This window comes from Eptatretus burgeri, chromosome 17 (assembly GCF_056783735.1).
Source record: "Eptatretus burgeri isolate ZD-2024b chromosome 17, Ebu_testis_v1, whole genome shotgun sequence".
Classification (NCBI taxonomy): Eukaryota; Metazoa; Chordata; class Myxini; order Myxiniformes; family Myxinidae; genus Eptatretus; species Eptatretus burgeri.
Genome location: NC_140977.1, coordinates 48,615,048 through 48,639,785, shown reverse-complemented (window position 1 = coordinate 48,639,785; position 24,738 = coordinate 48,615,048). Strand labels below are relative to the sequence as shown.

The following is a 24,738-nucleotide window of genomic DNA, read 5'->3' as shown; positions in this document are numbered from 1 at the left end:
TTTGATATTTGATTTTTCCATCCTCGTTCATGAGCGTCTGTGGCGCCGAAGCAGCTTCTTAAGCAAGGGTTATACTCGGTGGTTTGCCATTGCCTTCCCAGCAGATGTTCGGGCAGGAATTTGTAACTTGGTCATGGTGCCGGTGATAGCTCGCCCACTCTTCCTGAAGGGCATCGTTGGGATCTTTAATGTGCATCAACGAATGTCGGAAGACAAGATGCCCAGTCGTCCATCGGAATAACGACACACACATTGATGATTCAGTCAGTCTGTGAAACACCAGAATGGCATTTTATAGCTGGTCCGAGATTAAAACCCAGGCAAGACAGCTTGGAGGAGAGTTTGTCTTCCTTGAGGACAACCTGTCAGCCGAGGTCGTGAAAATATAATCTACTGGTGTTCCTGGTATAAAGTACAATCAGGCCGACAATAATTACCTAGAGAAGAGTGAAAAATAGGAATTCTGGAGCAATTTTACCACATGTCCAGTCCTGCACTTTATGTTCACCATAACTATAATTATTAATGTTCGTGTGTGTGACACGTACGCACACTCCAATCTAAGCTGTCCTCTCCGAAAGGATAGCCTCGGGATACACACACTCACCTCCAAGCTGTTTCGCCTGTCAGGATAGCCTCGGGGTACCAAAGTTGTACTGCAGAATCTACAAACGTTGTACGGATAGCCTGTTCGCTGCTGAACCACACGTTGTCATTTACCAAGATGATGTGTTCGTCACTGGGCACTGAGAGCTTCATCATTTTGACATCCTCGAACATGTGCTTTGCATTATCTCCGACTCTTGACTACACCTGCGGAGAGACAAGTGCGAGTTCATGGTTCCGTGTGTGACCTATTTGGTCCATCGTGTCCATGCCGAAGGCTTTCGTCCCACTGAAGAGAAGATCAGAGCAATCAAAGACGACCCTGCTCCGACCAACATTTTTGAACTCAAGGCTTACATTGGCATGCTGCAGTATTACAGCGGTTATATCCCAAACATTGCTACCATGCTTCGCCCACTGTATTGTCTGTTCAAAAAAGACGTCAGCTGGAAATGAGACATTGCAGAGTCATCAGCCTTTCAGAAGTCAAAAGACATCCTGCAGTCTTCAAATGTTCTCGTTCACTCCGAACCAGCAAAGACATGGTCCTGTCCTATGATGCGAGTCAGTGCAGAGTTGGTGTTGTTTTGTCACACATCATGCCAGATCACACCGAGAGACCAATCGCATTCACATCTCGTACACTGTCCCCGGCTGGGAACTTGTGAGCTGGACAAAGAAAGACTTGGCTTTGTAGTCGGAGTGAAGAAATTTCACCAGTACATCTTCGATCGACATTTCATGATATACAAGAACCAGAAACTACTGATTAGTTTGCTTGGTCCAAAAAAAACGACCTGAGAGGTCTTACCAGCTCAGATCATATGCTGGTCATTTCCCTCTCAACTCATGATTGTGATATCGTTGCTGGGCCGGGTATCGGTGGTGAGCACGATCGCGAGGGGGAGCAGTCGAGTCAGCTCCACCGTACACACTGGAATTTAGGTCATGACCCTCGGATAAGTCCGAAAGGCACGGTTTCCTTGCAGGACCATGAATCGCCAATAATTCGACTGCGTGGAGTGGGGTCAATTGCTAAACTTCAATACACCTAATTACCCATGCGGCAAAGCCACCGGAGAATTCACACCCTCAACGGACCTTGAGTGGAACGAGCCGTTCCCGTGCTCGAACCGTGTGCAACCCAAGCGGAAGTTACTGAGGCGTGTAGGTCCAAATGAACAATTTACGGCCTTGCTATTTCTCAACACACAATGTGCTCAGTCAATGAAAGAAACACAGAAACAAGCTGGAACATTTAAGATATTTATTTGCAAGAGGTAGGGGGACACAGAGCAGAGTTATCCGAATAAGCAATGCAAATTATGCGCAACAAAAAACACTCAATAATTCTACTTATCAGGTGGGCCTACACACACACACAGACACACACACACACACACACACACACACACACACACACACACACACACACACACACACACACATACACACACACACACACACACACACACAAAACACAAAGAAATGGTGGTCGCGGCCTTTCTTGATACCCCCAGCTTGGAGGGAAGGTGAGCTGGAGGTAAGATCTCTGGCTTGGATCTTTCCGCTTCGTGCGGTTCCCGACGATCTGGCCCGGTGGGACTTGAACTCGCAACATGATGCTGGTCCAAGCACCAGGCACGTAGGGTAGCGTCAGGTGCTGGCAGGCTCCTCCGGCTCGCAGGCAGGCGATTCACGGTGGGAAGAATCTCAGCCTCAACCAACGAACCCTCAGACTCTCTCACAGGGTCGCCCCCACACGATTATGTCTTTGTCTTTACAGGTGAGAAGGATCCGTCCCACTTCACCCCCCTCATTGGACAAGCTCATTGGGCGATCTCCTGTCTGTCAGAGATTGGTCCGGGGGAGGTGCCCATGTCTCCGCCCCTCAAGCAGGAAGTCGAGCAGCAACATGTTACATTGGCTCCCCATTGGCTGAGAGGCGGCAGACGTGCTCGCACCTCTCTGATTGGCTGAGAGGGGTGATATTTGGGGTGAAATCCAAGACGTCAACGTCCGAGAAACCCGCCTGCACATTGGACTCCGTTGACGTACGTGCCGACACGCACGTGTGCAATGGCCGATGGTGAGGCAGCGAAGATGGGCGTGGTTGTTGTTGAAGTTGTTGTCAAAAAAACCAAGCTATCAAATAACCTGTAGCGCACACATGTAATTCCCATTACACAGAATGGGATGGATTCTAATTGTACACATACTTATCGAAATAATCAGCTTAGGGACTCTGGCTGTTTGTGTGCACAAGCTCTCCAAATCCGTAATAATATTACGGACATATCTAGCTCTACAATTTCAGTTGCAGACGCCATGAGTCGCCTGCCACTTCTGGACACAGTGTTTGACCCCCAACACCTGGCAGCGTGATATCTCTGATGGAATTTTTGAATGATAACCAAATCGATGCCAACCAGATACGGACCTACACCAGGCAGGCATGACCCCCTTCTTTCCAAGGTTATTCATGCTACTGGGCAAGGGTGGGGCCTTCTACGTGGTGCTGATGCTGAATTGCATTTGTGCAAGGCCAGGCAAGATGTACTTAGTGTCAAGAATGGCTGCTTGCTGTGGGGATGCCGAGTGGTCATTCTCCCAAACTTCCACACAAAGATTTGAATCAGCTTTCCGATTGTCATCCAGGCATTGCAAGAATCAAATCGCTGGCCTGGAACGATGTCTGGTGGCCTCATCTTGACTCCGACATCGATCAGTGTGTGAAACATTGTTATCCATGCAAAAAGCAGTCGAAACTCCCCTGAAAAGGCACCACAGCACCCCTGGGAATGGCCCACTGAACCATGGCAGAGGATTCATCTTGATTATGCTGGACCCATCGCAGGCCGTATGATTCTTATTGTTACGGATGCTCACACCAAAGGGATCGATGCCGATGCAACACAGACAGCAACCTCACACGTCACCACAGAGAGGCTGTGCCTGTGCTTTACCACTCATGGTTTGCCACGCATGATACTCACTGACAATGGAACCTGTATATCAAGTGCGATTTCACCCGCCTGAACGGTATAATTCATAAGTTTGTGAGTCCACACCATCAAACTTCAAAAGGACTCTCCGAAGGGTTCGTGAGTTTCATCAAGTCTGGTCTCAATAAGACACACGGCGGAAACCTTCAAAACAGACTATCACGTTTGCTTTTCACTCACCGCATCACTCCCCACACGACAACGGGTGTGACACCAGCTTTGTTTGTAAGGCTGGATTGTCTCAGACCAGACATGACGTCAGTCGTGTTTCTAAATCAGTGGAAACAGAGACATCATTCCAAACACGCTGTACAGCGCTCGACAAACATCAGGGACCCGGTGTTTGTGAAAAACTTTGGTCGCGGAAAGGGTTGGCAACCAGGGAGGGGTCACAAAAACGAGGGAGCGTTGTCCCACAAGATCAACCTCGAGGGCAGTCGAGTTGTACGGAGGCACCTTGATCGTGTCTGGTATCCGTCTTATGATCCTGTCATCTTCACAAATTATGTCTCGCCACTTCCTGAACCTGTGACCAGTGACGTTGATGCAGATGGTGCTGCACCACTCCCTGAGGCTGATCCCAATAACGCTGTTGCAGCATCACCAGCGGGGCCTTCTCTCGGCTTTGTACCCCGACGATCATCCAGAGTTCCAAAGGGGCCAATCCACATTGATTTGTCGCCAATACTCATATATTCATGATCTTTTTATCAAATACTTGTGTCTTCATGACTCCTGTGTTCATCTTTTATGCATTTTCACACAATGCGAGGAAGATGATGTCATGTATTCATGTATCAGATCAACCGGAAGCGCGGTCATCAGGAGGTGGGAATGAAGCTGCAGAACGAAGAAGCTCTGAGGTTTCTGTGTGTGGAACACAATAAAAGATTGATGGAGCATTCAAACCACTTTCCTGCCTGATACATTACACGTGTGTTGTGATGCTGTGGCATGTGATGCCAGGCAATGCGACGTCGCATGATTCTGTATAACCCAAGGCAGCACCACGGCACGGGATGGAGCACCACGTCACGGGATGGAGCACCACGTGATGAAAGAGGTCAACCCAACACGACGCTGCACGTCGTGACTCGATGTCACAACTCCCACACCACAGGATTTATGAAACCAGTGGCGAGAGGATGTGTATGGGAACTGCAGTTGTGATGGGATAAATATGTTCATGAGAGTATGATCTTATGGAAGAATTCCCATGGGAAAAAAGGGAATGAAGAAAAAAAATGAAATTGCTCGTTGAGCAAGGAATTGCCGGAATAACTTTGTGATATCTCCACGATCTCTGAAAAACAAACAAAAAATCTCTGGAAATCAATTTGGTTCATACAAGTCGATAGTGCTGCTGTTTAATGAGTTATAGCACTTAGTTTGGTCATTATCACAACGAAGAAATCAATCAGACTTGAAATGGCGTTTTTATCGCAATTTGAAATTTTTGACTCGACCCCCCTGACATTCGACCCCCGACCGCGAAGAGGATGTTGGTGTGACACCCCAATGAGACATATGGTTGGATGTACAATTGGAATATGCACATTTTGGATTTGGTTTGAAGTCGATACGACCATTTTAGCGGACGTTATTGCGAAAATAAGAATGTTGGTTTTTCGGTGACCTTGAGCTTGACCTTTGACCTAGATTCACCAAAAACGACAAATGTCGAAGTTGGTCCATGTCCGACGTCTGTACCTATTTTGGTCATGATCGCTGAAACGGTGTGACTGTTATAGGGTAAACAAAACACACAAACAAACAGACACACAGAATGACACACAACCGACCTACATCATTGCCGAAATCCGAAGGATTCCAGCGATAAACAAGAACAAGATGTGCAGAGCACGTCACTTGCAAAATCCATAAAACAAATTTGACCTCAAAAATAATTGGTGGTTGAATTGAATAACCAAATGTGCAACTCCTCTTCAAATCTCAAGTGAATCGGATGAAAAGTGACAATTTTAGAAATTCGGCCTATGTCGTCCTTTTGGCCGATGTGGACCTCCAAAATAATTGGTGATTGAATTCCGCGACCTGAAACAAAAAAAATCCTCTTAAAATCCTGGCAAGTGTTTGAAAATTGAGGTTTCCATGCCATGAAACTGTGGTCCGCAAACGTTGAGGGTGAATATTGTGGCCAATTCATCATTGGACGAGGACAAAATGCTTCGGCCATCCCGTTCCTGGATCATCTTCTTACAAAGCTGCACCACCATTTTGAATGTCTGGCCAGCATATCCGTGAAGACTCTCCTTCTTGTTCCATTGTACATCGCAGATGCGGAACCCTCGGTCAATATTTCTGATCTTGATTTCGCAGATGATGCAGTAATCTTTGGGGAGACGCTGGCTATCCTTATGGGGGGTGAGGGAGGTGGGCTTCCATGTCTCTCTCTCTCTCTCTCTCTCTCTCTCTCTCTCTCTCTCTCTCTCTCTCTCTCTCTCTCTCTCTCTCTCTCTCTCTCTCTCTCTCTCTCTCTCTCTCTCTCTCTCTCTCTCTCTCTCTCTCTCTCTCTCTCTCTCTCTCTCTCTCTCTCTCTCTCTCTCTCTCTCTCTCTCTCTCTCTCTCTCTCTCTCTCTCTCTCTCTCTCTCTCTCTCTCTCTCTCTCTCTCTCTCTCTCTCTCTCTCTCTCTCTCTCTCTCTCTCTCTCTCTCTCTCTCTCTCTCTCTCTCTCTCTCTCTCTCTCTCTCTCTCTCTCTCTCTCTCTCTCTCTCTCTCTCTCTCTCTCTCTCTCTCTCTCTCTCTCTCTCTCTCTCTCTCTCTCTCTCTCTCTCTCTCTCTCTCTCTCTCTCTCTCTCACACTCACTCACTCACTCACTCACTCACTCACTCACTCACTCACTCACTCACTCACTCACTCACTCACTCACTCACTCACTCACTCACTCACTCACTCACTCACTCACTCACTCACTCACTCACTCACTCACTCACTCACTCTCACTGCACGCTCAATGGCTCGCTGAGGAGTAACCTGGAACCGTTTGTTCAGTTGGCCAGACTCACTTTATACACCGCACGAGGTTGAGGGGGGGATGGGCCTGTTGAGTGTCGATGTTCAGATTTGTTCACATTGTTGTTCACAGCCATCTCTGTGTGTATCGTGTAAGCTGAAGTTGTCCATTCTCCCTTTAACCTTCTCGCTATCAGACCGATTATAATATTCCTCAAGTTAACATGAAAATCTAAACCAAAAATCGTGGGTTTCATGTTAATTCGAGTGACTCCGTTTCATTCACAGGAACGTTAAACTCGGTTTGAATTTCCGTGAAATCCAATCACGTGGTTCAGACACTCAAAGATATCTGGACTAAGTTCTTGTCCGAGAGAGTGTCTGTGAGACCGGAACGTGGAACCGAACGTGGTGCTTCCTCGAGCTGAGGGTCATGGACAGAGACCTGTCGAGCTGCGCCCTCGATTCGAGCTCCTCGGACACCAAGTCGGGAAGTGATGGAGGGAACAGAGGGAGTCCGGGAGCGGTTGCTGGGATCTCCGGGTTCAGGATCCTGGACGTTCACAACCTTCGTGTTGGAGACGGGAGGGACCAGGGACCAGGTACAGGGTTCTCTCGTGCAGGAGATATCTATTTATTACGTACTGACGGAGGTTGATTTAAATAATAACCACTTGGGGGGAGATTAATTTACCTCAGAACATTTTCTCCACAGAAACTGCAGATTCTTAAACAAATTAAATATTTCACTTTGATTTGTCGACGATCCATGAATATAACATTTTAAATGTATATAATCCATTGGACACGAACATATTATCGTGCACAGTGTATCTATGTACTACGTACAAACACTATTTTAATATTCCCAATTAATCCCACCTTGTGGAGTCAGCACGACGAGTTCTTCTCTCCACAATCCTCGATCCCGAACATTCCCTCTTGTCCATCTCCATCTTCTTCTTCTTCAATTCCAGACCGAGTTTTCTGTGATCTGTATCAATATCAAATGCTGATCTGACCAGACGCCCCTAATACAGACGTGTCCACGATAGATATTCACGAATAAAACAACTTCTTCACCGCATCCTGACATTCATATTCCCAGGAACTGGAGCAGTTTCGGGGAAAGGAGGGCAGAATTTAGTTGAGTGCAAAATACTCTGTATATCCTTTTGGGGACCCTTGAGATACTGATTGAGGAGTCGGAGCCACTGGGATTACCTGTTTCCTTGGTCAAAACTAAGATCCAGGCTTTCAATGACATCTTGGATGCTGTTGGCTTGTCTGCGCTTGTTTGTGGTGAGGATGTTTTGGTCACAGAGAGATTCAGTTACCTTGGTGGTGATATGCCTCTGCTGGCTGTGAGCCAGAGTTGAATATATATCTGGGTCTGGACTGGGGAGTCAAGGATTCACTGGATCATGAGGTGTGGCGCTGTCAGTACCTGTGCAGGAGGATCAAAGTCCGAGTCTTCAGGTCCTTCATGCTTCCAGTCTTGCTCTACCATGAGATTTGGATTCTGATGAGGGATCTGAGATGGAGACTTGGTTCCTTTGGTTCCAGGTCTCTTCAGAGAATTCTTGGCTATCACTGGTTGGTTTATAGCCAAAATCAATCAACATAGTGATCAAATTATTTCAGATCCAAAATGTTAAAACGAAAAACATTCATTACTTGAACTGTGATGGTTCAAAGTTGATCAATAATCTTGTTCAATGATCAATGAGGAAGAAAGGAAAAAAAAAGACAAGTTGTGATCGAGGAAACAATAAAGGAAATGGGCAGTGGAAGAACAACAATGGCAATAGTAGATATAACTGAGGACATTGAAAGGACAAGGACTGAGGACAAAGGAACCTGGAGACTTGGTTCCTTTGGTTCCAGGTCTCTTCAGAGAATTCTTGGCTATCACTGGTTGGACTTTGTGTCCAATGAGTGGTTGCGTAGTCTGTGAGGGTGAGCTGCAGCTGTATGGGCACATGTCTCGTTTTCCTGATGCTGATCCTGCTCACCATATTCTCTTAGTGAGGGAGCCTCTTGAGTGGAGGAGGTCAATGGACTGACCATCTGCCTCATGATTGCAGCAAGTTTATCAGCATCACAAGGAGATGGGGATGGGCCAAGCATTTGCCTGGGGGATGGCCAGATGGAGGTCCCTGCAGTACTGGCAGAAAGTGGATGCAGTGACTTACTGCTCTGGCGCACACTTCTATACCTGACCTGACCTTAGCACCCTGTGGAAATATAGGGGGGACAGATCGCAGACAGGGCAGGGGGGCAAGACCAAAGAGGAGATTGTAGAAGACAGAAGGCCACCGACTTGCATCTGGTGAGAGAGCGAGAGACCCAAAAAAGGCTTCATCGTGGGATATACCAATGATCCTAAAAGCCTTGTTTTCCACAGCATGAAGTCGAGCTGGATGTGAAGCAGGAGCACCACTCCAGAGGAGAGAGCAGAACTCCATCAGGATGAAAGCTTTGTAAGTGATTACATGCTCAGCTGTGCCAATAAAGGATTTTGCATGACGTAGGATGCCCAGTTGTTGACTGACTTTGGAGGCCAGCTTGGAGATGTGGCTTTCCTTGGAAAGATCGTGGCAGATAGTTCGGCCCAAAAGCTTGAATTGAAGGACTTGTTGAAGAGGATTGTTGAGAAAGTAGATGGGGTGGTTTCCAGACGGTTTTTTCGTCGAGTCATTGTGAGGGTGTGAGATTTGTCAGGATTCAAAGATAAGTTCCAAGTGTTTGACCAGCTTGTGATTGTATCCAAGTCTGCAGTCTGCAGAGATTTTTCCAAGTCTCCTCAGATCTTCTCCTCCTCTGACTTGCACAATCCCTCTCTGCCCTTGTCAGTTCCTCCCTTTTCTCCCCAGGCAACGCTTTGCCCTTGAAGGCGTCTATCACTCCACCCCATCCATCCATCCATTGGGACCAGACTCTGTGCAGAATGTTGGTGCTGCCTAACCATTTTCCTTGGCGATTGCGCACAATCCTGAACAGGTTGCCACTCCGACACAGGACACTAGCAAGCGGGCACTCTTTTTGCCAACCTTGGAAGGATGACAGGCAGAGTCAACTCCACCTGGTATTAATTCAACAGCTGAGTGGGATTTCAACTCAGGACCCTCGCATCCCACGCCCACCACCCGAACCAATAAGCCAACACCAGGCAAACTCTGCCCAGAGGCGTTCGTAGTTCTGCCCCTCTCTTCCTCTCTTGCCAAGTCTTCCTGCGCCCATGGTAGAGGCTTACTTAGGGGTTTATACAAACGATTTCCTTAATCATAATGCCGAACTAATGATTACCACGCACCACCCCCTGTAAATGTGTGTCACTGCCCAGTAAAACTTTTAGTGGACATCAACAAGAACCTGCATGTACAGTAAACAGGTGGACTTTGTTTCATGCAAAAACGCTGGTGCCATGCAACCGTGAAGAAGGTGATTATAAACGATTAAGGGACAGAATTCAACTATCCTGTGGAGAGGAAAATGCAAATAAATCCAACCGATGTTCCACAGAACTTCAAAATTTGGTATGCTTCACTGCAAGTGCTACCCAAAGGATGTGTTAAAATCTGAGTGCCATCGCATGTGAGTGTTGTGTAATAAAATCAGCCAACAACTCAGTCCTTTGGCTCAATCGTTTTATGGCGGCTCTCAACTCCTCCACTCTTCGACAGCCCGCTGACGTCACTCTCAGTTCCGCCTCGTTAGTTCTGACTCATCATGCATACATTAATATTCATGCAACTCCCAATACCACAGTCGGGAATCAAACCGACATCAATTTCCGAGCTGTTAGGGTTACTATTGTGGTTTTTCATATTTTTAATTTTTTTAGAAAAAAAACAATCACATCACAGGATGAAGGGATTGCTGTGAGTTCAGAAAATGGTCAGAATGTCAAATCTGCCCAAACCTGAAGGAATTAGAGTAAAAATAACGGTTTGGGTAAAGAATTTATGTTGCTTTAAAAAAACCATGCCACGTTGTGCAGGGGATTGCTGTGATCACAGAAACTGGTCGGAATGTCAAATGCAACAACAACAAATAAAAATGAATGAGTTGGAGCAAAAATATGGAGCATACAAGCTCAGTTCCAAACACAATTTAAGGCTAAAATAAGCGACTGAATCATCTAAATATGGTTGGGATTGGTTTACTTGACAAAAAGTAACCTAAAATGTTTGTTGCAATGTTAGGTTATGTTTTGAAAACATTTTTCAAACTTGGATCTGGAAAACTGCAGTTAGAGTTCTCTATGCAGAGTTTACTGCATTTTGAATTTATTTTTGGCCACATTTATGTCAAACTCGAATATCTTTAAACTCAAATGTCAGATCATATTTATGTCCTCTTTTTTTTCAATGTATAACATGTTCACATATATAATATATATTTGCAATAATTATGTAATGTGTGTGGTTTATTGAAGTGGTACGTCGTAATGGAGCACTCGTTTCTAAGTTTATTTACTCTTATTATTTTTTTTAAAACTTTTTTTAAAGTCCTTAGCCGTTATTTGCTATTTTTATGGTACTAATGGTCAATGCATTTTTCTGACATTTGTCATATTAACCAAAATGTTGCTTTCATTGACTATATTGCACTTTAAAAAATGTGTCCTCTTGAGATGAAATGTAAAGTACTTTCTCCTTTAATTGCACAGTAAAGTTTAATATTTAACGTTGAATTTGATGTACACATGAGTTTAATTCCTATATGTTTCATTTCTGTAATAACTGTTCTTAATAAAAGGTCTCATAAGGCTTATACTTGTCGATAATGTTCTTGTTCCTCTATCAGTTTATCCTTTAGTTACATTATTAAAAGGGAAACTACAGTTTAGCGATGTGGTAAAACTGCAGAATTATGAAATTTAGTATTTGTTTCATGCTTGTGTTTAAAGTTGTGACTGATTGGGGAAAAATTTCCTGACATCAAAATGAAGTTTTAATGTTACCACAGTGTCGAGGCGATGTTGATGAGAAGAATAAGTGGTCACATTAATTTATATGATGTTAAATAAATGAAATGCAATCACTGAGACATTTGGACCAACATTTACACAGCGCAATTCACTTTGTCTGCACGAATCAATGATCGGGATACTTGTAGGTTGTTGTTTTTAAAAGCTCTTTCCATTATATGTTTTACTGCGATCATTGTTGTTAGCCTGTTACTATATTCATCCAGACAGTGACATTCGTGGGGTCCGTGTATTCACGGTTGATGATTTGCGACATGCTCCTACATTCACAAGAAATTGCCCTGCGTATTTGTGGTTTTCACAGTTTTTTTTTTCTTTTTTCACGAGCCACAAGTAGAATACAGTTCTAAAACGTATCTTCCATGAGCCACGCACAAAGCAGCTGGATGTACGCACTCAAAAAACATATCTTCCATGAGCCGCGAACATGTCCTGCTTCCTGAACGTGCATTGTAGCTTTGCGGGATAAACAAATTTTCATGGGATATCTCACCAGTGTAACACTTCATTCCCCATGATGCCATCCCCTGTGCGTTGCTTGCAGAATGAAAAGACTAACAGCATCTGTTGATGTATCCAGTAATTACCAGGTCACCACATCTGGACATTATGCAATGGAAACATTCAGTGGCATCTCCATGTAAATCACCATCTTGCAACAAACAGCACCATCTGAGCTGTTTCATTTTAAAAACTCTTAGCATAATCTGCCTGCAGATAAGAAAGACATCATGTCCTGTGAGTTAAAGAATGGAAACGTTCAGCATATCGATTTGTGTAATTAGCAGCTAGCTACAGATGGACTAATTACACAATGGCATCACTCACTGCATCTATTATCAGCTGCTGAATACAGCATTTCCCATAAAGCCCCACAAACAATGTGCAGACCACTCACTGCTTTTTGGATTGCCATCATTCTCGTCTCTTTGCTCTGACCTGTTTGTTGCCTCTTACTCCATTCATTCTTTGAAAATGGCACCCAAGAATCGAGGATAACACTTCTGGTATGGCTTTAAGCGGACCACTGATGTGGGAGAAGGCAAAGCTACTGCACGGCCATCTCTCTGGCATGGGTGGTGTAAGCATGAGTGCGGTGGGTACCACAACTGGCAATTCCAGCCCATTTACAGCGTGCTTCGACCGCTTCAAGGCGCGATATAATTTGAACAACATCAAGCTTGTAGGGGAGCATGCTTCCGCAGACTACTACGTGGCCAAGGCATTCACTGCAGAACTCACGAGCTTCATCAATGAGAAAGGGGTACCTGCCGGAGCAGGTCTTTAATGCTGATGAGACCGGCTTGTTTTGGAAAAAGATGCTGACAAGAACGTTCATCTCACAGTGCAAGAGCAAAGCAGCCAGCTTCAAGGCCACTAAGAACAGGGTATCCCCTCTTCTCTGCGCAAATGCTGAAGGGGATGTTCTACCCATAATGTTCCCTGAACCAGTGTGCGCTGAAGAACAAAAACAAGCAGGCGTTGCCCATGTACTGGAGGGCCAACAGGAACGCATGGGTGATGTCTGAACTTTTTATGGACTGGTTCCATAACTCAGATGTTTTGTTCCTCAGATCGAGAGGTACACAGCAGGAAAGAACCTTTTGTTCAAGATACTCCTGCTGCTTGACAATGTTCCTGGCCATGCTACGGACCTGAACGGTGTTCACGCGAATGTTGAGGTCATGTTCCTGCCACCGAACAGCACCTCCCTTTTCCATTCACTCAACCAGGGAGTAATATCAACTTTTAAGACTTATTACACAAGTGAAAAGATTAAAGACAAAACACTTGTGGATTTTACCCCGACATTTACAGATTCTTCGAGGGTCGGGAAATCCCCGGAACCGATTTCCCCCCCCCCCCCCCCCATTTCTCACTGAAACAATGTTCCCACATTCGTAGTTCCCTGAACATATCCCCTGTGAATGTCGGGATGCTGGTGTGTGTATATGTGTATGTGTGTGTATGTATATGTATGTATATATATATATATATATATATATATATATATATATATATATATATATATATATATATATATATATATATATATATATATATATATATATATATATAGTGTTACGGTTGTGAAAATTCGCAATAAACCATGAAGGGTCCTCCGGTGAGATATATCGATAAGTTTATGTGTAGTTTGCCCACATCTGTTGTTTCGAGGGAAGATGTGTGATCCATTCGGGCTGCGACGCTTTAGTTTGCCGTTTTTCTTTATCTATCGTTATTTTTAGCCACCATTGCCACAAACCTCCGCGCAAACAACAACCGCCACCAACTATGCCACAACACCCACCATGCTCACACCACCCCTACAACAATAACCATCATCTTCGCCACTACGCCCGTTTACGAACGCCATCCTCCGCGGACCACAGTGAGAGTTTCCACACCACGGAAACCGTCCGAAAAGGATTGGCAGAACAAAACCACTTGTGAAGCCTGTGGGGTTTTTTCTGCCATTTTTCCCCGTGCTTGGTGTGAAGGGGAGGGGTGGGGCAGCTCGCTCTCGATTGGTAGACGCGTGGTGTGACGCGGATGGGAGTGAGGAACGCCCCATTTTGGGAGGTTCCTAGAAGGGGGGTGGAGCCCGAAAAGGGGCGGAGCGAAGGGTGGAGTCCCGCTCCATAAAGGACGGACACGGGCGGGGCGCGCCCTCTCTCTCTCTCTCTTTCTCTTCTCTTTTTCACCCCTTGGTGAATGCATTCCTTCCTCTTGGATATCTCTTTGGTCCTCCCGTATGCTCTCTCCTCGTGACGGTTGATCCGCAAACGAACTCGCGTTCCCTTCTTCCTCGTTCGTTCCTGCGCTCGTGGCCCGGCGAGGCCTATTGGTGGGAGACGCGGATGGAGGGTGCCGCAGGTGGCCTGAGGTGGACCTGCGAGAGCGGACACGGAGAGTGCTGGAGACGGTTCACCGGTCGCAACAAGGGAGGTTCTTCTTTTCTTTGGGCTTTTGTATGTGTGTTTGTGGCGCCAGTCCGACAAGTAAAACTGATTAAGTGCTTGTACATTGCTTTAGTCAGTTGTATTGCTTTTGCTTTTATTTGCATGTACATACGTGCATGATTGTAAATACGTTTGTGGTGTAATAAATGTGTGTGTTGAACTGTATCCCATCATTGCGTCCTTTCCTTCGTTGAAAGTGCCACCTTATTTCGTGGAATAATTAGTGGAGGGGTTTGAATACCCGGTAAATAATCACGTCCGTTGAGGTCAGCGATAACACCGCTCGGTTATCACTGAAGCACGGAACGGACCGCTTAAGCGGTTCGAGTCCTCGGCTGACCTGCAGCGAGGTAGGATCGTCCGGTTAATTACCCGCGCAGGTACTTAGGTAGGTCGAGTTTGGCGAACAACCCTATCCTGCGCGGATGGCCGATTTGTACGATTGTGCTGAGGTCGAAAGAGCCACTAGCTCCTGGCGTTGTTCCGAGAGGGTCACGAATGAATTGTCCATCCGGTGGGCGACGCGGTTGCTATTAGTGGGAAGCGGCCGATCGCATGCCGGGCGGGCGGAATTCGTAACAATATATATATATATATATATATATATATATATATATATATATATATATATATATATATATATATATATATATATATATATATATATATATATATATATATATATATATATATATATATATATATATATATATATATATATATATCGTCAAAAACGAAAATCCGACGGTGTTCACTTACACTTCCTCACTCATTGGCGGTCTGTCAGCGACTTGCAGCTTCTGCAGGCGGGAAAATATTCACGCATACGGATTAGGATCACCGACATATGTGCACCAAACCATGCCTCCTGAGCTTCATTTGTTTACGCACGAAAAAGTAAGGTTGGATACTTTTTGAACACACCTAGTATATCCACCTTATAATCGTGTATTATGTCTATGCAACATCAATACTTTAATTCTATATTGTTCTAACGCAACAATTATCAGATTTAAATGCTGAACACGACATGTATTCAATGATCAAGTTCCTCCTCTGGGCTAACATGGGATCTTGTGCAGGTGAAACCGGTCCAGCGGAAGCAGGATGTCTTCCTGATAATGCTCTTCGGACTTCAAATGGCATCCAAGTGAAGGAAGAGCTGAATGAAGATTCTCTCTCTGCAGATGGTGAGTTGAATTCGGCTTGTGTTTTGCACATTTCTGAACTCTGAAGGACAGGAAAGCCATTCTTTTTTTGGATAAAGCACGGTTTGTTTTCATAAATAGTTTTTATAACTGTCATGTTGCAAACATTGATTCGTGCAATTTTCATTATTGAGACTGATTTGCTTTGCAGTGTATTAGTGTTGGTTCTGGAAGCAATTACCACGCATCTTTCTGAAAGGCAGCCATGTGTATCTGGAGTGTGGTGTATTTTTGTGGAAGGACTGTGTTGATATTACACGACCAGTATATTGGGTTCACGGCCAACACCATGAGAGAGATCCGTGCACCTGTTATACACATATTACATATGATTTCAAATGGCAGCTTGGATGAAAAAGTGGTGTGATAAAGAGAATCGGGAAAATGAAACCTCAACAGTTGCTATTTGCAACAGGAGACACTTATCAGCAGGCTCGGAATGTTGTCGTGATATCTGTGACCCCTTTGACTACCGTGTTGACGGTTTAATATCTGATGCTTTTTCAGACTCTATGTTGTGAGTGCATCAGATATCTGGTACAGCACTCGGGGATATCAAGTCTGAAGTTCCAGATAACTTTGTTTCTGGAAGATTGTTGTCAGTCTGTTTGCTGTCATGATTGCTCTCTTGCATACTGACACTGCCCATGTTGATGCATATGCGCTCTCCGATGCACGATCTTCAAAGGACTTCCAACCTCTCCCCATCAACAAACATTTTACAACGATTTCACCTTTTTCAGGGGGTTGTGCAAATGCTTGCATTCTTCCTTACCGATTTATCCATCACATCAGTTTTGTTAAAACCCAATCATTCCATTTTTCTCTGAACATTTTCAATCCATGTCTTTTGAGGCCCTCCTCTCTGCGCTCTTCCTTTTGCCTTCAGAGTTGGAGCTTCATCTTCTGACCTTCATTGCAAATTATTATATCAACCAGGTCTTCTCTTTCTTCGTTCTTTTCCACTCATATTGATTTTTAATCTCTCCCTTATTGCTGAGTTCTGAATTCTTTCCATCAGATACAATCCATTCACCCATTATATCATTCTCGTCTTTTCTTCCCGATATTTTTGAGTGGAGGTGAGCAGTGATCCTGAATTTTTTGACAGACCATAAGACTCAGCTTGCGCGCAGGATATTCCAATGATGTGTCAGGCTTTGGTTTCCATGGCATCAAGGTGAACAAGATGTGAGGCAGGGGAGTCCACCCCGAGGGGATAGCATCAAGCTTTGGATTCATTAACATATTTATTGGGGTTGCAGGTGGATCGGAGTTCAGATGTGGATCGGAGTTCAGATGTACAAATGACTTTGCATGATGGAGGATACCCAGTCGCGATGACTGACTACGGAAGTCAAATTGAAAATGTGGTTTGCTCAAAAAAATCTTTACTTATGGTGAGATTCAAGAGTTTGAATGACTGAACTTCTTCAAGAGGAATGTTAAGAAAAGGAATGGGAGGGTTTGCCAGACACTCCTTTCAGAGAGAATGTGAGGAGAGAATACGAGATACTTTTCTACCCCTGCCCCTCCCTGATATGTCATTGTCATATTCAAAAATATAAATTGATAACTAAGTGAAGTTTTATTTTCCTCATTCCTCTCTTTTTAAGATCCACACCATTGTGTTGATGCCGTTTTTACTTCCGTTTGATACACTTACCGATTTTTATTTTATTTTATTTTTATTTTTTTGTTTGTGAACGATCTTCAGAGAAATCAACGACGATGTTCAGGATGTTTTCCTGGACCAAAAATGTTCATACCATCACTGAGAGATATTTGCAGCAAGACCAGAAGAATCACTGTCCAAGGAATACGAACAGAAATGTAGTGTTGACCAGGAACACCTGAATACTGACACTTGTGAAAAGACAGACCAGGGCAATGAATGCAATAAACTATTTCGTTACTCCTCACCCCCTCAGGTACATACGAATACCCATGCCATGACAAGTTCGAACAAATATAGAATGTGCATGAATGCATTTGGGCAAAACTTATCCCAACAGGTGCATTTGAGTATCCAAACAGGAGAGGTGGAGGTGCATACTTTGAGCACTGGGAGGACTTTGTTTCATCTTGTAAACCCCACAAGTGGAAGTGCCAACGAACTTGAGAAGCCAAATACGTGCAGTGTGTGCAATAATTTTTTTAGCCACAGTTCAAGCTGTCAGGTGCACAGGAGGATCCACCTTGAGGAGGAGTCATTGAAGTGGAGTGTGTGCAATCAATCATTCAGTAACATCAAAGACCGCCAGATACACATGCAGACACATGCCTGTGAGAAGCCATATGAGTGCAACATGTGCAGTAAATCATTTACACATTGGTCAAAATACAACATACATATGCGGACTCACACCGGTCAGAAGTCACTTGAGTGCAACATGTGCAGTAAATCATTTGCATCGAGTCAAACTTGCAAAACACACATGCGGACACACACTGGTGTGAAGCCATATGAGTGCAGCACAGGCAGTAAATAATTTATACAAAGTTCAAAATACAACATGCACATGTGGACACACACGGGTGAAAAGCCATACAAGTGCCTTATTTGCAGTAAATCGTTTGCTCATAACTCAACATACCAGACACATTTGAGGACTGACACTGGGGAGAAACCATACAATTGTCGTGTGTGCAAGATCTCATTCACTCAGAACACAGGTCGCCAGATACACATGATGAAACGCACCGGAAAGAAGCCATATAAGTGCAATATGTGCAATAGAACGTTCAGTGACAACTCAACCCGCCTGGTACACTTGAGGACACTCACTGGAGAGAAACCATATAAATATAGTTTGTGCACTCGGTCATTCAGTCAAACTTCGGGTTGCCAGATATACATGCGGACGTACACTGGTCAGAAGCCATATGAGTGCAATGTGTGCAATAGAACATTCAGTGACCACTCAAACCAACAGGAACACATTTGGACTCGTACTGGGGAGAAGCCGTTGAAGTGCATTATTTGCAATAAATCATTTACTTAGAATTCTAATTGCCAGGCACACATGAGGACTAACAAACAACAAGCCTCACAAGACGTGGTCCTACAGCCTCTTGGGGAAAGCAAAATGGCTGGCTGTAACAAAAATATGCCAAAGAATGACAATTAATCACAGGAAATGACTAAAGGGACACATAACCCTTGAAGGCTGAGGCTGAAGTCTGTGCGGCCACACTGTTGTCCTCTGAAGTCTGTCCTCCATTGAGGAAGGCGATCCCTGCCTCATGATAGGACAGAGCTCCACACCAAAGCTAAAAATCACCTGTTCTGCAACCAACCATGCATGGGGGATGTGTTGCCTGTTCTACTAAGTTCCAGATGAATCAGAGAAGAATAAATGAACAGAGCTGGAACTTAAAGGAGAAGGAAATCATCCTTCACTGCAAAGCATATTCTGTATATGAAACATGGGGGACGAATGGTAAAGGAGAAAGATTTATGAAGCAGTTGACAATTTGGTTCCTGAATAACGATCCTTTACCAAAAAAGGTGGAGATTTTGAGTTCTGAGAGAACTTCGTCCCACCTTCTGATACCCACAAATAGAGATAACAACCAATGGGAGACTAGTCCTATGAACCATGGCATTTTTCCCTTTCCTCTTATTCATATCAACATCAAAAGGTGACCAGGTGTGACTTCTTTGAGGTCACACTGAGGTGAACAGAGCTGCTATCCACCAGGAGCGACTCCTTGAGGAATATCTGCCTACGAGAGATTCCGATGAGAATCGTTCTACAGAGTAACCATGAAAAATATGCGTTTGCCTCATCACGTCACCAAATGACGTTATAATGTCTCAAGCTTGACATATCTCGAAAGCACTCATCGAGGTGTTCAATTTGAGGTTCTACACGATATGGTTCCTAAAACTTGAAAATTTGACCTTGGGGTCAAATATGTTTGACCTGAGGTGCTAACCATGAAGGTCAAGGTCAATCGCCACCAAAATTAATCAGCTGAGCGCCAGACCATGAACTATATTCCCATGAAGTTTGAAGACGATCCGATCAAAATTACTCAAAAAAAAATAAGGGTTTCGTCGACTCCCCTGATTTGCGAGTGACCTTGACCTTTGACCTTGACCTTCAAAATTTTGTGCGCTGGAAAGGACCTCGAAAGGCCTCTGATATGCGAAGTTATAAAAATTTCCAATGATAACTGTGCTCTGCAGAATTTTTTTTATACGTGATTACAGACAAACAAAAAAAACATACAAGCTGACTAACATATCTTGCAAAAACTTCGTTTTGGCAAGATAAAAACATACAAGCTGACTAACATATCTTGCAAAAACTTCGTTTTGGCATGATAAAAAGTACATGGCAGAAAAAACTACAAGTGCTCCAGGTACAGTCAGGCCTTTATTAGGTCATCTCTTCGAGCATGACCTTATCATATTGGTGTTGAGAGGAGAGGTGACTATCTGTCTGTCCGTCTGTCGTGAAAATGACGATTTTCAAAATCTATCTCCTCCTACATTTCTCAAGCAATCTTGAAATTTATTGTGGCTTATGAATCTATGGGACAATATCTAAATTTGGTTGAGCCGGATTTTCGATATTTACTTTTGTTTTGTGACTTCAAAGTTTGCAAAAACTGCCCCATCTTCTGGAGGCTATATATTTTCTCGCACAGATGACCGTCAATTCTGCACGGGTGTATTTTTTTCTTCATCACATTTATCTCAACATCAAAAAATGTATACAGTTCAGTAACAATCCTCAAAATTTTTCAGGAAACTTTACAATTTGCACCTTGAAACCTGATCCAAGCCTGGCTTAGCGGTGAGGGTGGTTGGCTTGGGGTCTTAGGGTCCTGAGTTTGAGCCACTGTAATCCTTTGAATTAACACCAGGTGGGGTTGACTAAGCCTGTCATTCTTCCGAGGTCGGTAAAATGAGTACCAGCTTGCTGGGATGATGGAGCCATTCGAGTATCCTGTGTCGGAGTGAAGACCCATGCAGGATTGTGCCCAATAGCCCAGGAGACTGTTCTGGCAGCACCGACGCTCTGTACAGAGTATGGTCCCAATGGATGGATAGATGTACTGGTAATGGGGGCATTGCATCAGCGGCATATCCGCGCCCTCAGCCGATGATGTTACCCGCAGTCTTGTGCTGCATACTAAGGAGGAGGAGGAGGAGGAAATATGATCCTATACTGAAATGAAGGCAGATATCTTGAGTCCTGCGAGGACTTTGTTCCACCCTCTGAAATCTGCAAATGGAGGTACAACTAACGAGAGAAACCATGATGGTGTCGTGTGTGCAGTTCATCATTTTGTCATAATTCACCTTGCACAGCACACCAAATAAAATGATTTGGTGCATTGGTTAAATTAACTCCAAATTGTAGGAGTTTTCATTAAAACAAATCTCCACAATGTTTATATTGTTATTATTATTATCATTATGATGCTTTTTTACGAATTAATTGACAAATTTGCTGTTGCGAAAACAAATCGCTGTGAACTTGACCGATGCAAGCAAAATAAAAATAAAAAACTTTTCACAATGTTGATTTTCGTTATTTGTCACTGTGTTTATTGAACACGAGCAGGGATACCTGGCATTGCCCAGCAGGTACCCAGTGTTACCTGGTGATCTTCTAACCCTGTTGGGATTTTGAAGAAATCATTGTGGTTTTTTTTCTATTTTATGTGGGTGCTGAAAACACTTTCCTCCACTTACTAACGAATGTGGTCGAGGATCATTTCATTAACTTTCTTTCACAAAGTTTAACTTTATTAACTTAACTTTCACAAAGCTATAAAGGCAAAGGCACTATTGATGGGTTTTTTTTAATCCAAAAAAACAAACTTTTTTTCTTAAAATTTTTCTATTTTTTTTTTAGGTCACGAATAGTCCCAGACACTCACTGATTAAACTCTGACAATTTGCTGAAGATTTGTTCAGCCATCTCTGAGAAAAATGGTGACACACATATGGCTCTCTTATACATACAGGGTGTTCCAAAACGACGTGGACAACTTTGGTTAATATATTTAGTCCCAAAAAAACATAACCCGATGTTGAACATGTACTCAACCATTTCTCTGACATGTATTTACCAATCTTGTTCAAACTTGACACATAGATAACTAGAGGGGGAGCACTCGGTCGAGTGCAAAACCTCTGCCGCCAATACTGCAAGGACACTCAAGTTAAACTGATATCTTATTCATTCAATTTGACGTCAACAGTGCTCACAGAGTTAGTTTGCAACTTCCCCTTTATTTTTAACTTTTACATACTCAATTCATTCGTCATAACTACATTCCTTGAGACAGAAATTGATTTTACGTGGGTATACCCACCTGAAGTTCCAAAATCAGCCGCAATTATAATTTTGGCATGTTTTTTGTTGGCAATCACTTGTAACATGTAGAAATGCAAAAAACATTCGAAATTTTTTTGAAAAAAAGTTGCAAAAATTTGTTATTTTTTTCTCAAACAAATTTTTTTTGGGGGGGGGTTGGAAATCACTTAAAACATGAAGAAATGCAAAAACAAAAATTCAAATATTTTTTTCAAAATGGCCGCCATAGCGGCCATATTGGACTTTTGACCAAGTCCAAAATGTAATGGCATGATCCTTGGACCATGCCGAGTCCCCCCACCAAGTTTCGTTGAGGAGTTTTTGTGTAATACTGTTCACAAACAAACAATCAAACAGAGAGGGGTGAAAACAGTAACCTCCGTCCATCTTCGATGGTGGAGGTTAATAAATGAGCATGGCGAACATATGCACATCATTTTTTTTTTCTGAGATGACATCCAAGATGTCTGACTGGCAGTCAATTTTGTTACTTAAATGTGTCCCCAACCATTTCTCGGACATGCATGGTCCGATTTTGTTCAAAAGTGGCACAAGCACATTACACAACGGCATACACTTGTGCCTCACTTTATTTTGCGATCTGATCAAAGATGGCCGACTGGTCGACCGGCGGCCATTTTTGATGTAAATATATGTGGGCTCATCCTTTTACTCTGAACAGCAAAATTACTAAAACAACGAGAACCATGACATTTTATGTCTTTTATTTGTTTGTTTTATGTGATACAGAATCTTAACAAGTTTTCTTTATTTTCAGGTCTGGTGGTTTAATGTAGAAGAAAAAGGTGACTTCACAGGAGAAAGCTCAGTGCGTCGAATGGTTCATCGAGACGAGATCTGACATGCAATAACGCAACAAGTTCAGCGTAAATTCATGTGTGAGGTATGGAAGGAATCTGCCATTGCGGACGAGTATCAGAGAGTGGTACAAGAGGTTTAAGGAGACTGGAAGTTGTCAGAAACAAAAGTACTGATTGACCAAGCACAAGTGCAGCAGATGTTGAACGAGTGCGTGAGTTATTTCAACAAAGTCCCAGAAAATCAACTTGACGTGCATACAGAGAACTGGGACTACCAACCACCACTGCACACAAGCATTTTTCATAAATGACTGAAGCTTTGTGCCTGTGGGGTGAAGATTCTGCAGGAAGTCAGACCTCAAATGAAAATGCAAGGCGTTTGCCTTGGAAATGCTCAGTCGCATGGAGGATGACAAAGATTACCTGAAAAAGGTCATGTTCACAGACGAAGCTTGCTTTCATGTATCGAGAAAGGTCAACTGGCACAACGTGAGGATCTGGGGCTCTGACCTTTGGACTGCTACATTTGTATTCAATGATGACGTGGGGATTTTCAATCAATGTGTGGTGTGGCTTTCTCTATGACCTCTTGGTGGGTCCATTTTTCTTTGTGGAGGTTAAATTGACCTCAACAATTTACATGAACGCATTGGAAGGATTTGCCTTCCCACAGATGAAGATCTGCTGCAATCCAACATCATTTTTCAACAAGACGGCGCTCCCCGTCATTGGGCCTCAGTTGTTTGAGCCGTTTTGAATGAAAATTTTTGTTTAGCAGAGATGGACAAACTGCCTGGCCATCAAGTTCACCAGATATAACCCCCCTTGATTTTTTTTGTCTGTGGGGGTTTTTCAAAGATGTTGTCAACAACACCAAGGTGGCAAATCTGCAGGATCTTTTTTCTTGTATCACAGCTGCATGCGCACTGGTTGAAGCAAACATCTATCATATGAACCAAAGGGTATCATTGTATCAATTGTGATTCAAAATATATTAACAACCAATGTTGTCAGGGTCTTTTTGGAACATCCTGTCGTATAGATTACTCAAGACTTTTTTTTTCTCTATGCTTATTCAGAATTTGTGGTGAATGAATAATTTCATCCACAGAGCCACTTGCCATATTTGTGGATCAGCAACTTTTAGAGTTATAGTTCATGTTTTGGAATAATTCATTAAAAATTTGCATCAAAAAGTCTGAATTTTCAAAACTTGTGGAGATTGATGTCAAAGATGAGTGATGAGATAGAATGGCATTTATTTGGATGGCAAGGTATAGAATCGTGACAATCCCCAATAAATGTAGACCACAACAATGGAAATTTTTTTTTCGATTTCAGGTCGTGGCAGCTTTATGTCCCCCACCCCTCCGACAAGGTTGGAGATGGGGGACATTAAAATGAGCTCCGACCGATCATCTGTTAATGTACTTTTGTGTTCGCGATATTTCAAAAACTGTTCAAGATTTAGCTTTCATATTACACAGATCTATTTTTCATACCACCGAAAAGACAGGGGACCTGGAGTATCAGCTTCATGTACTCTGTTCTTCGAGTGATCTTCAAAAGCTAAGTAAACCAGTTCAGGTTTGTATCAATTGCTGTAAATTGTTGTGTAGTTTATTTCTTATTTATTGTTCTTCTTATCATGTACTGATTGTCTTGTCTTTTGTGCACCCATTTGCTTTTTGTGATGTGTCTAACTCGGCTCCTCGAGTCTACTTATTTTTTGGCCAAATTGTGAAAGTACTTGCACACCCTTTTGTTTTGCTTTCATCCGATTGTCTCTGTTTCCCATTTCCTACACACATTTTCATGGTTTTC

The 24,738-nt window shown here is 43.4% G+C and overlaps 1 protein-coding gene across 4 annotated transcripts in view; it reads left to right on the top strand.

Annotated features, from left to right (window-relative positions):
* Positions 1-6,741: 6,741 nt before the first annotated feature.
* Positions 6,742-24,738, top strand: part of LOC147010027 (uncharacterized) — a 44,554-nt gene continuing 26,557 nt past the window's right edge. Inside the window, exons 1-3 of one of the 4 annotated variants that reach the window (XM_085861104.1) lie at positions 6,742-7,187; positions 15,627-15,734; positions 17,470-19,449. In XM_085861104.1, the coding sequence (XP_085717230.1) occupies positions 7,019-7,187; positions 15,627-15,734; positions 17,470-17,609 (417 nt within the window). In that variant the 5' untranslated portion in view covers positions 6,742-7,018 and the 3' untranslated portion in view covers positions 17,610-19,449. Of the gene's footprint in view, positions 7,188-15,626; positions 15,735-17,469; positions 19,450-22,871 lie in introns of those variants that run through there. The other 3 variants (XM_085861106.1, XR_015052677.1, XM_085861105.1) reach the window with 3 other exon arrangements.